At 65.5% G+C, this 16,780-nt stretch overlaps 1 protein-coding gene across 2 annotated transcripts; it reads right to left on the bottom strand.

The window, feature by feature from the left end:
• Window positions 1-297: 297 nt before the first annotated feature.
• On the bottom strand, window positions 298-16,060 carry TOLLIP (toll interacting protein). Of its 2 annotated transcripts, none has more exons than XM_061407452.1 (6): window positions 15,878-16,060; window positions 7,765-7,914; window positions 5,893-6,075; window positions 5,069-5,221; window positions 4,400-4,490; window positions 298-2,311 (listed from the first exon to the last, which is right to left on the bottom strand). In XM_061407452.1, exons 1-6 carry the CDS (start codon window positions 15,908-15,910, stop codon window positions 2,100-2,102), a joined length of 822 nt encoding a protein of 273 aa, XP_061263436.1. In that variant the 5' UTR covers window positions 15,911-16,060; the 3' UTR covers window positions 298-2,099. The 2 variants fall into 2 exon arrangements, with proteins under 2 accessions (XP_061263436.1, XP_061263435.1); XM_061407451.1 differs by having other exon boundaries at window positions 4,400-4,557; window positions 15,878-16,028.
• Window positions 16,061-16,780: the final 720 nt, after the last annotated feature.

Below are 16,780 nucleotides of genomic sequence, written 5' to 3'. Positions count from 1 at the left end.
GCTCGCACGCCAGGCTCCGCACTCACACGCCAGGCTCCATGCAGGCTCCGTGCTCGCACGCCAGGCTCCATGCTCACATACCAGGCTCCATGCTCACACGCCAGGCTCAATGGATACACTCTGAGCTCCGTGCACACACTCTGAGCTCCACGCTCACACTCCAGGCTCCTGGGCAGAGTCCAACCTCTGCCCTGTGCTTTTACTCACTAGTCTGCTGGTAAACCGTTTCATCAACTGGCTTATTACAAGCCAGATTAAAGTGGAACAAAAACAGTAAACTCTCTCTGAAGGACTGGATTCTCTGTTTTTCCATAGACCGTTTATTAAGTTAGAAGGCTGAAAGGTACAAACATATCTTACAATCGAAGAGGAACCTGGACCCTGGACCCCAACAGAATGACCTGAAACTCAAAGCTCCAAGGACCATTTCTGCAAACACCGGCAGGGCTCCTGAAACGGGAGTGGGGTGGGGAGCCCGCTGTACACGCCTCTCCTCTCCGACACCAAGCAACGACGACCTGCAAGGCGCCCTGTCCTGGGCCTGGCAGCCACGGGCGCCGCGCTGAGGACCCCCGAGGGGCATCCGGGACACGCGCATGGACGTGAGCAGAGCGCGGGGACAGCAGGGCTATCGGACGTCTTGAGGCCCCACAGATGCACCCTCCTCTGACCCAGTGAAGCAGCAGGCGTCCATGACAAAGGACCCCAAGCTGGCAGGCCTGCAGCTGCCCTGAAGCCAAGACTCCTGTCTTCGGAGGCCCAGGCAGGGGGAGGCGGCGGTGGGGAGGCGGCGTGGGGCCGCCTGGGCCGGGGACCACTGGGCGGGGTGCACAGGCTGGGTCGGCCTGTCAGAGCTGCGCCGACTGTGGTCACAATGCTGCAGCCAGGCTGCGGCTGCCCAGTCGGTCTCACGCATCTACAGAGAGCCTGCGGCAAAGGCACCGGTGGTCTGAACCCCCCTCACAGGCCTCCCCGCCCCCGGGTCACCACGGGAGGAGTCTGGTCAGCTTGACCTCTGGCCGGCATCCCATTAAGCCTACGTGGAGGACAGGACTGGGCTCTGAGTCCTCGCCGCCTCAGGTGACTGCCCGACGTCACCGGGTGGGGTCTGTCTCCATGTCCAGAGGCTGGGTAAGGCCTCCAGACAGCGGCGACCACGGCTGACCGCCAACAGCAGCAACCACGTCAGAGCGCACTGTGTTCCCATTTCCACGGGGCACCACCCAGCCTGGCCCCATCCTCAGTGTACACAGCCAGAGGCAGCAGGGTGCCACCCACGCCGCGGGGCGCCTCTTGCCTCTTGAGAAGACCTCCTGGTGCCGGCGGTCACGCTGACCCAGCCTGGGGCCCAGCTTCCTACACGAGGTCGGCGGTGAGCTGAGAGTCCTAGAGACCCTCTGACAGACAAGGCCAAGGACTGGGCCTGCCCCCAACACCCGCCTCACTGAGCTCTGTGGTCAGAGCGTGTCTGGGGGCGGCGACCCCTTGGGACAACATGGCATGGAGGGCGAGGCAGCAGGAAAGACTACGGGGCCGCAGGCTCAGGACGTGGCTGCAGATGCCAGGCTGGGCCCAGGACTCCGCGCACAGGCTGGGCCCCGAGACGAGGTCTGCCCGGCCCCAGCGAGAGGCCCACGAAGACCACCACGGGGAGGAGAGAAGTTTCTCGTCCTGAAGTCCTAACAAGACCCACAGCAGCTGTCGGTGGATCCTCTGTGCCTCACGTTAGTGTGTCTACCCAGTCAGGTGGCATCACCAGAGACCACCTGTCCACCCAGAAGGGGCCCAGAACCGAAGCCCTGTGGGGGGAGCTGCTCCCAGGAGAGCCTCCTGGGAGGACGGCCGGCAGAAAGTGGGCGTGTGCACGGGACCTGCCACCTCTACCCTCCGAGAGGAAGCGGGAAGAGAGCCACCCCACCCAACCCGACCACGTGGAGAACGGCTGCAAGAACCAAAACCACATGCATCCCAGACGAGGGCGAGGGTGGCGACACGGACGTCCGAGGAAGGGGCTGCGTGGGGCGCGTTCACGGGGATCTGCTGGGGACAGTGCTCGGGGGAGCTGGGTGGGCGGGCAGGCGGCAAGACGGCGGGCGTGTCTAGGACTCCTCGCCCATCTGGAGCAGGGAGTTGATGGCCGCGTCCCTGCTGCCCCGCTGGGCCTCCAGCACGGAGCGGATCACCTCTCGGTCCATGTTGGGGAACATGTCCTGGATGGCCTTCAGGTCCTCCTCGCTGCAGCGGGGCTGGGCGCTCACAGCTGGGGGCAGCGCCACGGGCACCACACCGGGGCTGCACACAGTGGGCATTCCTGCAAGCAGAGGTGGGCTCAGCGGGCAGCACTTCCACCGTGGGGCCAGGTCTCACCTGAGGTCTCCCCCCCAACACGACCCCAGAGATCTCCCCCAACCCATGACATGACCCCAGGGGTCTCCCCCACCCAACACGACTCCAAGGGTCTCCCCACCCCAACATGACCCCAGGGGTCTCCCCACCACGACATGACCCCAGAGATCTCCCCACTCCAACATGACCCCAGGGGTCTCCCCTCTCAACATGACCCCAGAGGTCTCCCCACCCCAACATAACCCCAGAGATCTCGGCCCCCGACATTACCTCTCAGATAGGCCAGACACTCAGGAGAAACGGGGGTGAGCAGACCTCGGCCATTTACACCATGGGGGTCAGCCCCTCCCACCGTGGCCACCCCCAGCTGCCACCCTCCCCACCCCAAGCACTGAGACTCCCCCGCCGCCCTCTCTGCCAGCGCTCCAGGACAGGCCTTCCCAGTTGGGCACCCAGTCCCAGTCAGACCCTGACAAGGAAGGAGACCCCACCAGGGCCAGCGTCCTGGGAACAGCAGACCCCCCACTCCACATGGGCAACACGTGGGGCTCCAGTGTCAGCTCGCCACGCCAGCCTCACCCCCTCAATCCCTTGTGGACACTGAGAACCTCAAGGCATCTCAGCTGCTGAAGATTCAGACCTGGAGCCACCAGACCCCAAGTCAAAGCTCCGACCATCTCGTGAGGAAAACAGACCAGCACAAGGAAAGACGGTGCTACTGAGACCCTACGGCTAACAGAGACAGAACCTGGTCAAACACCACTCTGAAGAGCAGAAAAGGATTTAAAATCATTTGTCTTTAGAAACTCAAAAGCACAGTCACCCAACCAGGCCCGACAGCTCACATGGTCTCCTTTCCTGTCTGAGCTCAGCTTAAAGGCAGCTCAAAACCATCCAAACCAAAACCAGCAGAAGAGCCGACAAGCGCTGAGGCGAAGGGGTGCCAGCCGCAGGGGTGGGACCAAGCATGTGATGGACACAGCCGCCTGCAGGGCCGGACATGCACCCGAGGCAGGAGCGGGGCCCGGCCCCTTCCTCCCACCGCCCCCCAGCCCCCAGCCCCCAGCCTCCTCCTGGCCCGGCCCCGCTGAGCACCCAGCTGCCTGCGCCCGCCGCCCCTTAGTCCTGACCATCCTGAGAGGCGAGAGGTTGCCGGGTCCCACACGGGCCCTTGAGCCTCATGAGGCCAAGGGCCCAGGCGTTCCGGAGCTGGGCAGGCGCCCGCTCGCCACCCTGAACCTGCGGGGAGCAGGAAGGGGACCTGAGACAGGGGTGTTGACGGCTTCACCCGCCAGCTCCCGCCGTCTGCAGCCCCCACCCTGCTACGGCCTGCATTTCCGGCTCTGGGACACTCACCCTTTAGCAGACACCCCGCCTCTCCTGAGGCCCCTGCCCGGGTCCAGGGCTGTAACTCCAGCCCTCACTCTCCCATGCGCTCTGCTCAAGAGCTCAGAGGTTTCTCAGGATGTGGCCACCACCGTGTGCACGGCATCCGCGCGTCCTTGCCCATCTCCCGGGCGCTGAGCCTCCCACGCTTGCATCCCACCCCGTCCTACAGACGTTCACAGGCAGGGGAGCTGAGTCACTTCCAACCAGAGCCAGGGTGGGAACTGACCACAGGCTGACGTGAAAGCACAGAAATCCAAGAGAAAAGCCAAACCCAACCTGACTCTGCTGCAAGACGCAAACCACCGGGTCATAAAGGTAAACGCTGTGAGGTCAACGGCTGCGTACGGGGAACGCACGCAGGAGGGCTCAGGCACGCAGCCCGTCCACCCACCCGACAGGACGTGCCTCGCGCTATGGTGACTCAGAACACTCAGAAATCACGCTTCCCCGTCTCCATACGTTTCAACTCACCTTTGCACCGACAGAGAAAAAAAAACTATTCCCTACACGTGCAGAAGCCCACACACAGCAGCAGACCCCCGGTTAGGGAGGCTCTCCAGGCACCACTTGCAGAGCAGGCCCAGCCTCTAGTCTGACACCCCACGCACCTCCCTCCTGCTCTGATGCCATCCCAGCAGACGTGCTGCGGGGAGGGCAGACGCACCTGTGATGGGCACGTAGCCCACACCCTGCTGGTACACGGTGGGCATCAGGACCACGGGCTGAGGCGGCATCATCACGGCGGCCGGCAGCGACTGAAACACACCCAAGATGGCCCAGGGTCACGGCAGAACACGCACACCCAGCCTCAACAGGAGCACCCTGCACGGGGACAGCACCGGGCCTGGAGCCCCACGGGTCGAGGCAGGGACGCGCCCTGTCCGCACCGTCAGACTCCCGTTCACACCGACTCCCCACAGGCTCCTCTGCGGGCAGAGGACGACGACTTGGGTGGAGCGTCTGTCGTCAGACCTGCGGAACCCCGACTGAGAAGAGATGACCCCTGAGCCGAACATCAACAGAGGACGCTGCTCAAGAACGTAAACCGAAGTGTGAACTTCAGGCTCAGACTCCTGACGCCTCGGGACGGCCTCTCTCTGGCTGCAGTTAGTTAAGTACAGTAGCAGCGTCCCAGCCATGTGGAAGCATCTGCTCAACAGGCAGGATGTACCCAGGAGTCAACGTGCTGACATGGGAACCCGCAGTAACCTGGTCCAGTGCCAGGAAGGGGTGAGCAGGTACCAGCGCGGCAGCCCCGAGGCTGGGGGTCAGCCGGCCCGGGCCCCCTGCCTGACCCCGCGCTGGGGGCACCAGGGCGGGGCGGCGGCCTCACCGTGTAGGACAGCACCAGGTTGATCATGCCCTCCTTGTCGTCGCCCTGCCGCCCGCTCAGGCTGTACCACTCGTCCACGACCTTGCCCTGCTTCAGCGCCTCAGGGATCGTTACGTGCGTCCAGGCGATGCGGTCGTCCATGGAGAAGGCCCGCTGGGGGAGACGGAAGAAGGCACGTGACCCCAGAGCTCCCAGGGCCCTCCCCCCGCAGGGTGTGCCCAGCACGGAGCACCCGCCTCGCTCCCCTCCTGTGGGTCCACACGGAGGGAGGGGGCTCCAGGGAGCCACCACCATCGCCTGCACCAACCCGCGGGGCCAAACCCCCGCAGACACGCGCTCCCCTGAACCACGCCTTCCCCTCCCCCTCCACCCCAGGCCCCAGAGATGAGGCTGCGGGGCGGGAGGAAACACAAGGGAGGGGGCCGAGCCCCGAGGGCCGCAGCCTCTCCCAGCCCTGCCGCCCACCCCACCCTGAGCCGGCTTTAGGAGGGCTGGGGCACGTGGAGGGCCAGGCTGAGAAGGGCCCGGGGCGCCCGACACCCCGGGGACACTCAGGAGGCTCCTGCCACTCACCCACAGAGAGGCCAGTGCCCACCCTGCCAAGGGCCTGACTGCGTCAGCCCTGAGCCATGTGCGGACAGCAGTGCCTGGCCTGCCTGGTCAGGCGATGCCCACACTCTGAACACGGTGGTGACGTGTCTGAGTGTAGGTTCCAGAGACTCTGGGGGCACAGAGCGCCTGTCACACCACAGCACCCCGCATGCACACATGCCCGACGTTCTGGAGCAGCCAGGAGCCTGAACCGCAGTGGCCCGCGTGCCCACCTCGTCGAAGATCTCCAGGTAGAAGGCGTCCACGCCCGGGGGCACGGTGCACTGGATGACCTTGTTCCAGCGCGGGTTCTTGGCGCCGTTGTGGGCCGTGGGCGTCTCGTACACGGCGTAGCCCAGGCGCAGGCGGCAGTAGGGGTCCATGCGGGTCATGCCGTAGTTCTTGGCCAGCTTGGCCTGAAACAAAGCCGCCGCATGAGGCGGGGCGGCAGCCGTCCGCCTGGGGGCCTCCCCACCACCCACAGCTTCCGGGCTGCTCTGGGTGCTGACCCACTGGACACGGCCACCACTGTGCTGTGGGCCCTCCACAACCACAGGTCCAAAGTGAAAGGCACTGTACCAGGAAACAACGTTCCAGAAACTTCCAAAAGCAAAACCTGAATCTGCCACACCAGCAACTGCGTTTACAGCCTTGTTCCGTATGACAACTGTGCTCCTGTGGCATGTTCGGCGTGTTAGGTGTCACAAGTAACCCAGGGATGGCTCTGAGTACATGGGATCTGTGGTCACGTGCAAACCTGCACTGTTTTAGGTAATGGCCTCGAGCGGCCTCAGACTCTGCTGTCCATGGGGTCCCAGAGCCCGTTCTGAGGACAACCGTGCTCTGGGGCCCAGGAACAAGGAGGCAATCTGGGCTGGGCCCAGCGTCTCAGGACACACCTGCTGCTGAGCAGGGCTGGGCCCCACCACCACTCCCGGGGAGGAGGGTGGAAAGGGCAGGCCGTCCTGGGACACGGTCTGAGCCCCAGAGAAGCAGGGGTCGGGACCCTCCTGAGAGGCGAGGCCTGGCCAAGGCCTTCTCTGCGTTCTCAGACAGCGACCGTGCTGGCTCTCTGACCGGGCAGGACTCTTAGCGGTGACTGATCCTGCCCAGTGCCCGGGGGGGCTGGGAATCCGCTCTGAGGGGCCTGATCCCCTGGAGCCCAAGCCTCACGGTGACCAGGGCTGGCACCCTGCTTCCTGCTGAGCAATGGACAGACTCCAGGAAGCGTCCTGGGGCCTGAGGGCAAGCCCACGACAGGCAGAGGGAAGGGAACTTTCCACGGTGCTGGAGAAATGCTCTTATCACAGGGGTGGACACATGTGTCAAGAGGTCACAGAAACAAATTCAAACCAGTGCATCCTGACACGCAAATCATATTCAACAGGCTGATTTTTTTAAAAAACCCCTAGAGCCTGCTGCCCGTGTGACACCATCTCTTCCCTCTGAAGGCTTGGAGGAAGCCCTGCCCATTGGGAGCCTCCTTGCACCCCTCTCGGGCCAACACCCCGAGCTCTGGCGCACCTGCCCACGATCGTGCCCCAGAGCCGCCCCTCCACGGAGGACCGGCTGGCCCACCTCTGGACACGCGCCTCATGTCGCCGCGGGACCTCCCCCCTCAAGTCCTCGTCTCTCAGCCTCAGGCACCTCCTTTTAAGCACCCTTGACTGAATGTCTCCCAACATTGAAGCGTGGCTCTCCTCCCCGCCTGCTCCTCCTGCAGTCTCCCCGTTCTGGTCACTGCCCACCACCCCCGGTGCCGGCAACAGGCCGTGGGGTCACACACCCTCCTCCCACCCCCACTTGAGGGCTCTCGAACTGGGCTGGATACCCCCAGGAGGCCAAATGCGGGGCCTTCCAGCCTTGCCCACGATCTTCCTGACACAGAGCCCAAGGGAGCCCTGGACCCAGCTCAAGACGAACTACCTGCTTCCCACTTACTTGCTCCACGCTGCTCACTGCCCCCCAAACCCCACCCTTGCCCCGACCCCAGGGGTGGGGACTCCAGTGCGAGCTATGCTCTCCACAGTAGCCCGGGGCCGCCCACCGCTGCCCCAGCCCCAGCGCCTGCGCTCGGCCCTGTGGGCTCTGGGGGCTGCACCCACCTGCACCACGGTGACGCTGAGGCGGCCCACGGTGCCCAGCGCCCCTCCGTACTGCAGCTGCTGCGCGGCCTGTGCGTCCAGCTGGATCTGCTGCTGTTGCTGCGTGGGCGTTATGCGCAGGAAGTCCTGGGGCAGCTCCCCGATGTATACCTGCAGGACCGCGGCGTCAGTGCGGGGACACCCGCCCCAGGCCGGCCCCCTGCCTGCACCACGCGGGTCTGGGGCTCCAGCCTGCAGGGCCTGTGCTCCCGGGGGCAGGGCGCCCAGCACAAGGGGCTCCGTGGAGGCCCGAGCACGTCCCTGCCTGAAAGCAGGTCTCGCACCCTTGCCGGGGCTGCGAGCCACTCTCAGGCCTCAGATGCGCTTGTCCACATGCTGGCGGTCCCCGCCGCAGACCAGGACCATGGCAAACACGGCCTCCCCACCACGAGCTGTTCACTGGGTGAAGCCTGAGGCCCGGATGCCCGCAGACTCGGAACAGCCTCTGTGCGGACGCCTCAGGAGAACAGCTCACACACAGAAGCACCCTGGAGACCAAGAAGCCAACAGACTGACCAGCAGAAGCCCCGGGACCTGGCCCTGGACAGGGAAAGTGACGGGAGAGCGCCGGCTCCTGGGCACATGCCCGCTAGTGGAGCACGTGCGGTCTGACGGCAAGACGGTGACGACTCCACGGAGACCACAGGAGACCCAGCTCGGGCCAGCTGGGCTCCGCAGGGGCGCTGAGTATGGAGAGATGGCCCCCAGGGCAGGCGGCCCTGTGTGCTTGGGGACCTGGACCACCCGCCTCTGCGCTCTGCCGGGTGGGGGCGGTGCAGGACCGGGCGGCACAGTACAGCCAGGGCCCAGGACCCACGACAGAGGCCTGGCTACTGGGGGGAACCAAGGCCACAGCCCCCCTTGGTGCCCAGAGCGCAGGGCCCACAGACCCCTGTGCAGGGCCCTGAAGGACACGGCGGCTTCAGGGAACACGGGAGAGAAGACCCTGCATGTCACGGTGAGCTCTGGCAATCACGTTTATGGACAGTGACCGCCAGGGACCACCAGACGCTGCCAGACGCCAAGGCTCCCACAGGGCTGACCAGACGGCTTGCGGTGGGCATCCAAACGGCAGCCGCCTGCCCCGCTCACGGCGCCCCTGGGAGAGCGCTCCTGCCAGCTCTGAACTGCCCCCACTGCACCCTCAGCCTGGTGCCCTGCTGCTCGAGCAGCGTGCTGGCTCTCGCCCCAGAACCAGCACCGGTACAATGGAGAGGGCCCCCGCGAGTCTGATGCCAACGCCGGGACAGCCGGGAACCATGGAGGGGCAGAGAGGCCTTTCCGACGGGCACCCTCGCCACTGTCCCCCGTGGCCTGTTCCCTGGGGACACCGGGATCCACTCCACGTCCCCCAGCTCCGCTGCCTCGAGGCCCAGCGCAGGGCGGGGCCCAGGCACCCTGGAGCCCGCGTTGCCAGGAAAGGCTCAGCACCTTCCTTCGCTCCCCAAGGCGCTGTGGGGCGCGTCTCCTGGGTGGTGGCGCAGCAGAGCGGGTCCCAGCACGGGCCTCGGGAGGCAGGCCGCTCATGACACCCTGTGGCCGCACCCCTCAGGAAGGGCTGAGGCACCCAGGACACACCAGTCCCCAGTGCCAAGACCAGAGCCCGTGTGCCCACAATGCACCCGCCCAGAGCCCTCGGGCTGCTTGCTGCCACGTGCCCACAGCCCCGCCCCAGCCTGCCTGGCGCTTTAACCCTGACTCCTGGTGACCACGCCCCCGGGGTCGAGCACAACCCACCCCCGCCCGCTGTCCTTCGGAGCGGCCGCCTGCCAGCCCTGAGGACCCTGCGGGGACGGTCAGGAACGGCCGCTCCGCTCCTGCACAGTCCGTGTCCCCTGCCGTGAGTCGACTCCCGGGGCTGTGCCCCCACTTCAGCATCCTCACGCTGGCTCTGGGTCAGCACAGGTCACATGGGAGCCACTGGACAGTGGGCCAGGCTCAGGCCTGGGTGGAGGGCGGGGGGTCATCACAGCCAAGAGCTGGTGCAGCAGCACAGAACCCAGAGACTCCCGGTCCAGGCAGCTGCCCGCCTGCAGGCGCCGCGGGGGGCGGAGGCCTGAGTCAGCAGTGGGCCAGAGCAGGCCCTGGGGGCTCCCTGCCCGGGGGTGGTTGACAACAGCCCCACCAGCCGGACAGCAGCCTCAGTGGCCTGTTGGGAGGAGCAAGCCACACACACCCCACACCCGGGAGGTCACAGGACGTGCCCGCTGAGGCCCGCAACTCCCACCATCACCACGCGGGCCACTGCAGCCATGGAGTGGGTCTCTGCGCCGTCACCCTCCCTGCCCACCCCATCCTCCTCCTGCCTCAAGGAACGAGAAGGAAAAATCTGGAAGCCACCAGAGGGAAGGCGGGTACCACCAGCGCCTCCGAAGCCAGCCGAGGAGGGGTCGGCTCCTGAAGGACTCCATGGAGCCCCCAGCCCTGTCCTCTGCCAGGTGTCACTGCAAACAGCCCCGTCCTTCCCGGAGACCAGCTCTCCTCCAGTTCCTATCCTGCAGGCTGCCCCAACTTCCTAAATGGCCCAGACTCAGACAGGCCACTGAAGCCCAAGCGTCTGGCTGTCCCAGCCCTGCGGACAGTCCACGTGAGCCCCGGACGGGGGCCAAGAGGAGGCGTTAAGTGGGCACAAGGATGCCAGAGGGCAAGAGCAGAGAGGGCACCACCAGCCACACGCGCACCAGACCACGCCGCGGACAGACAGTGAGCGGCCCCTGGGGGCCCGGCCAGGAGCGCCTGCGCCTCTCATGCTGCTCAGGGCCTGGCGCAACTGACTCAGACGCAACAACCCCGTCCACACTGCAGTCAACTGACCGGGAGCGCCCCGTCCACACTGCACTATACCGGCCCCACCGGCAGGCTGTGGGGCAGCAGGGCGGGGTGGACGGGCGCGGCACGGCAAGGCCTTAGCTTCACCGCACGTGCGCGTCTTCACAGCCAGACGCTGGGCAATCGCAGCGCCCGCGGGGCTCGGGTCACAGCAGAAGACAGGCAACCGCACAAGGTCCCACTGCTGCCTGAGGGGAGACGGCGTGGCCGGCTGAGGCGGCCTTGGGAGAAGACGCCGCCTCCGCAGGGACCTGAAGGCAGGAAGGGGCGGCAAGCAGGGTCTGGGGAGAAGTGGGGCACAGGCCTGGCCAGGAGCCCGGGGGGCTGCTCCAGGGACGGCGGGGAGGTGGCCAGAGCCGGGCAAGCCAGGGAGGGCAGGAGCATGGCAGGCGGACGGGCTCCAGGAGCGCCGGGCTCTGACTCGGAGACGAGGAGGGGCCGGGGTGGGGGTGGGCGAGGGGCTGCATGCACAGCGGGCTCTGCCTGGGGCCTGGCCCCAGGGGTGACAGCGGGGACCAGCTGGGCAGGGGAGGCAGGTGTGGAGGTGCCCAGGCTGAGAAGGAACGGACTCTGGGTCTGCTCAGAAGGCAGAGCCACAAGAGAACCTGTGGGTGTGCGCGAGTTTCTGGTGGGAGCTGCAAAGGGGCTGGGGCTGCCGCCTGAGGCAACGGGAACTTCAGCGAGGGTCCCAGGGAATGAAGGAAATCCCCATGAAGATGAAGACCCCCAGCAGGAAGGGACATCACACCTGTGTCCACAGCTGCAGCCATTTTCAGAGGCCCCAGAACAAACCCCAGACAAGTCACCACCTGAGTCCCGCTCCCCACCTGCTCACTCCTGCGCCCCACAGAATGCAGGCAGGTTCTGCCCCGGGGCCTTTCCACTGTGACAGGCAGCGGCCCCTCCCGTGCTGGCCGGGGCAGCAGCATCGGCGGGGGCGGGGCGAAGGACGCGGAGACGCGGGCGCCTGAGCAGAGGGGGTCTGCTGCAGAGGCCACACGGGCAACCTTCACATCCGGAGAGGAGGGGACCGTGAGCTCAGAGTCCCAGATATCACACAGACTTTTCAGGAATCAGAGAAAGCAGGACGAACAATCCATCTGAACAAACACAAGCTCATCAAAATAACACCACTTCTGGGAGGAAAGCAGAGGTCACCAAGGCCGCCTGCTGCCCAGGAGGGCCGTTACAGGGACGGACCTGAGAGCCCCCTGGGCCACACGGTGATGTCCCCAGGAGGACTGCAACAAGAGAGAAGAATGACGTGTTTCCAAACCAGCAGAGAACGAAAATGGAACGTACCTGGGTCAATGACTCCAACAGAAGGCAGGAGAGAAAAAGAAGAAAAGCAGGCAAATAAAAGCACAAAAGGAAGTACTGGGAACAAACAGCGTGTGTGTAACCGTGCACGTAACAATAACACATTCCCGTCAAAGGGTGAAGACCTGATGGTCGAGTGCGTGCTGCTGACGGCAGACCCACCCGACACTCGCACTCAAAAGAGTGAGTCTGAGAACGGAAATCCACCAGGCAGACGCTCCCTGAAAGCAAGCTGGCATCCCTCATCGCAACAAACCAAACAAGAAAGGCCTGCACAGGCCAGCAGGGCCACCACACGCAACAAGGTCTGACTCACAGGAAGACGGGGCCTTCTCAGCCCGGAAGCGCTCCTAGCTCAGCCACAGAGAATCCAGAGCAGAGCTCACGGAGCCTGGGGAATCAGGACATGGGCCAGCTGGGCGGAGAAGCCACCCCTCGCCCCGGACTTGGGCCAGAGGGACGGACTCACCTGGCGAGAGCGGGCCACTTGAGCAAGAAGGGAGCTCGGGCCAGACTCCAACCAAGAGAGAGACAAAGCCACGCACCAGCCCGAAGAGATGAACCGCTCCTTCCTTTGAATACTGCAAAGACAGAGCAAGACCTGAGCCTGCGTCTTGCCTTCCATACAGACTGTAATTAAGGACAAGTAGACCACACTCATCTATACCAACAGGCCCCCCAAAACCAAGCAATAAAACTCAAACACAACTCTCTGCCACCCCTGGTGAGTCACAGGTTCAGCAACAGTGATCACTTCGTGCAAGGCTGATGAGGACCCGGCCATCACAGGCCAAGTGGCGTCACCCGACAGCTCGCCCTCAGGCCTCACGAGGCAAATGACAGAAAGGGGCTGTGCTGACCAGCCCGCATCTCCAAAAGCTGGACCAGTGGCCCTCATTGCTCCCGTCGGCCTAGAGTCTGCGGGCACACAGCATGGCACAGGGTCTGCAGCGACACGTGCCACAAACCTCCTCCGACCCCCACACAGTCGCTCCCGTGGGTGCCCAGTCGTGCTTCTTCACCCTCTGTGGACCAGACAGAAGCACAGGGTGGAGAAGGTAGTCAGAAGGGAAATGCCAGCACCGCTGAAAGTGGGCAGACAGCACAGGGCGGGCAACCCTCAGTGGCCACTCAGGGAAAACTATTCTGAAGACACAAATGCCACATCTTCTGGAGTTTCAGTCAGTCCCCAGGCCCTCAGGCGCCCTACTAGGGGACAGAGAGAATCTCCAAGTGGGCGGGCCACTTCTGCCTTCTCGTGCCCGGGGGCCCTGCCCATCCGTCCTTCCCCAGGCACAGGAGGAGACATCAGGCTTCAGAGTCGGCCCGGGTCCCCTGGTCAGTGACCCTGGGCTGAGGCTGAACGCTGCCTGTCCTGTGTGGGCCGGGCTGGGATCCCCAGCAGAGGGCTGGCCCTTGGGCGTGCCACCCGGCCGGGACCCGGCACAGGAAGCCCCTGCTGCAGGCCCCGGCTGGTCTCGCAGCTCTGCCACACGCCGCGCCGTCCGCGGGCCCCACTGCGCCAGGCACGCACAGGACAGACTCTAGGCCGACGGGAGCAATGAGGGCCACTTGTCCAGCTTTTGGAGATGCGGGCTGGTCAGCACAGCCCCTTTCTGTCATTTGCCTCGTGAGGCCTGAGGGCGAGCTGTCGGGTGACGCCACTTGGCCTGTGATGGCCGGGTCCTCGTCAGCCTTGCACGAAGTGATCACTGTTGCTGAACCTGTGACTCACCAGGGGTGGCAGAGAGTTGTGTTTGAGTTTTATTGCTTGGTTTTGGGGGGCCTGTTGGTATAGATGAGTGTGGTCTACTTGTCCTTAAATACAGTCTGTATGGACAGTAGGCGGGGGGCAGGCAACGCCGAGTCCACATATCCTGGCAAGGGAGGAGGTCTCCGCCAGACTCTAGTAACCGCACAAGGAAGGGCCCCCAACGCCGACAGCAAAGGAAGCCTCTACAAGTGCAGTTCACCCACGGGGGGTAGGCTGGCGGGGACACGTGAACCAGAGGGAAGGTACCAGGCAAAAGCTCCAGAAAAAACAGGAAGCACACTCTAGTGACCCCCCCGCCCCCAGCACAGGCACCCCGCCCAGGACCCCCCAGCCTCGAAGCAGCGGCTCTCCCCGCTCTCTCAGGCTCTGCTTTCCATGCTCCCCCTCCCTCAAGTCTCGGTCAGACGTGCTTCCTCCACAACCCTACTCACCCCACGCCCTGGCCCAGGGAGGCCACTGCTCACCACGATTCCAGGTCAGACCTCCAGGCCCAGGCCTGGCTCCTCTGTGAGCCTGGCGGCGGCATCAGTGAGCCATGCTGCACAAGACATGAGAGCCCCTGCACCGAGGCCAGCGCGCCCAAGGGCCGGAGCCCCCAGCTGCTCTGGCCCAGACCGAACCTCACGGCATGAGCTCGGCTCCTGAGGAGCACCCCTCAAACACCTGCCAGTCCACGTGTGGGGCCCACGACCCTGACAAGAGAACATGCAGGTCGTCTGGGTCACTGGGACCTCAACAGCACAGGCCTCATATCCGGACACCCCCTGCCGCCTGGGCCCCGTCACAGCCCTACGTCAGCGCAGGGCCAACATCCCTCTGGACGAGAAGAGGCCCGCCTTCACCACGCGCTCCCCTCCCCTGGGTCCCAGCAGGCCTGCGTATGTCTGCCTGTGGATCCTGCCTGATGAAGGCCCTGAGCTCCCAGCAGGTCTGAGCCGGGACAGAACGGACACCAGCCCTGCCCCAGGGGAGCGGATCATCTGCGCCCCGAGCTTCTCTGAGGAGCCGCCATGTAGAATGGAGGAAGCGCCGACGCTCAGCCTGCTCCAAGCCCCCGTGTGCAGTGAAGATGGAGACGTGGAGTCAGGGGCCAGAATCCACCCGATGGACTCCGGGACCTTTCCACACCCATGTCTGTCACGAAGTCCATTCAAACGCTCAGAAAGAGCACCTGTGCCCAAAAGGCTTCCACCAAGACCTGCTTTCCTCAAACTCAGAAAGATGTCGTGTAGATAGATTCGTCTCGGCTGGGAGAGACACAGACAAGATCTGTCCACCCTGACGGGAGGGTGAAGAGGCCAGGGCTGCGGGGACTTCCCTGCTGAACCCACATCAAAGCATCAACCACAACCTTGTCCCAACTCAAGACTCTGACTGTGATTTAAATAAACAAACGTCACTGCTCATGGTCAGGCACCCCAACCCAGTCTGAATGGGGGCTGGAGGCGACTCCCCAGGAGCCCGAGCCTTGCTCTCGGACCAGGACACAGTAGCGGCGCAGGAGACAGGGCTCCAGGGCCGGGGGCGGAAGAGGACTCCCAGCTCAGGACCCCTCATGCGTTACCGAAGAAACCGACGGACACAGCGGGGCCTGGACCCTCCTTCATTCAAGCGCTGTCCGGTGCTCCTCTACGGAGGAACACTCGAGGCACAGGGTGCCGCCTCCTTCCGGGGACCCAGCGGTGGCCGACCCTCCCCCACCTGGGGGGCCCGCCGGTGGGGGCGGGGCCGCCTCCTCCCGAGGACGCAACGGGCGCCGACGCTCCCCCGCCCCGGGGACCCAGCGGGCGCCGACCCGCCCCCATCCCGGGGGCTCGCCGGTGGGGACGGGACCTCCTCTTCCCGGGGAACCAGCGGGCGCCGACCCGCCCCCATCCTGGGGACGCAACGGGCGCCGACCTCCTCCTCCCGGGGACCCAGCGGGTGCCGACCTTCCCCCACCCGGGCGCCGACCCTCCTCCTCCCGGGGAACCACCGGGCGCCGACCACCCCCCGCCTCGGGGACCCAGCGAGCGTGAGGCCTCCTCCTCCCCGGGACCCGCACAGTGCGCGGCCTCTCCCTCCCGGGGACTCCCTTCCGCTCGCACGGAGCCCGGCGTCGGGCCCTCCCTGTGCCCGAAGGCCGCGGAGCTCGCCCCCGCCGGAGCCTACCGGCCCGCGCTGCGTGCTGACGGTGGTCGCCATGGTCCGGCCGGCCCCGCGCCTAGCCCACCGACAGCTGACAGAGACGCGACCAGACGGCGGTCCCGCGAGGCCGCAGCCGCCTCAGTCAGCTGACGGCGGCCCCGCCCCCGCCCGGCCCCGACGCAGGCGCAGTGCGCCCCGCCGCTTCCGGCTTCTCGCGCAGGCGCGCGCGCTCCCGCTGGGCGCCTGCGCAGTTGCACCCCCTGCGCCGCGGCCCCGCGAAATGGCTCCCGAGCCGGCAGTGTGCGCATGCGCCCTGGGGCGCGGCGGGCAGTTGGGCGCGGCTGGCAGTTGGGCGCGGCTGGCCCGTGCGGTTTGTGATAGGAGCCGCCGCGGATGCGGCGGTCTCGTGGCCCGGCTGCGCCCAGCGAGTGGCCGGCGTGACCCGGTTCGGCCGCGGCCTTCCGAGTGTTCCGGCAGTGAGGCCGCCCGATGCCCCTGCTGCCCGCCGGCCCCTCGGCACGGTCTGCCCGACGCTGCTGGACGGGCAGTCTCTGGAGTCTCCACGCAGCTTTGCGCTTTTCCATCCGAGGCGGCTTCCCCGGGCCTGGTGTTCTGCTGTCGACACAGGCGGTTTCCAGGCAGCAGCAGGAGACAGCCGCTGGCCACTCCAGTCAGTCGCGTGGACTGCCCCCGCCAGTGGCCACCCTCTCCCACCCGAGCTGGAACGCCGCTTCCCCCCTCGCGTCACAGCCTCAGCCGCCCGCCAGTCGCCTCTCCTTCCAGATGGGAAGTATTAAGAAGCTTCCAGATGGCACCCAATCCACAGCGAGACCCCGCGTCCTTACACCTTACCCCGAATCACCTACAAAAGCCCCAGTCCTACATGGGGTCCCCCTGTGTGTCCCCAGGGTGTGTGGTCTTACTGGT

The sequence above is a fragment of the Bos javanicus genome, chromosome 29 (genome assembly GCF_032452875.1).
Source record: "Bos javanicus breed banteng chromosome 29, ARS-OSU_banteng_1.0, whole genome shotgun sequence".
Classification (NCBI taxonomy): domain Eukaryota; kingdom Metazoa; phylum Chordata; class Mammalia; order Artiodactyla; family Bovidae; genus Bos; species Bos javanicus.
The sequence above is the reverse complement of the archived record's forward strand: the minus strand, read 5'-3'. Positions and strand labels throughout refer to the sequence as shown.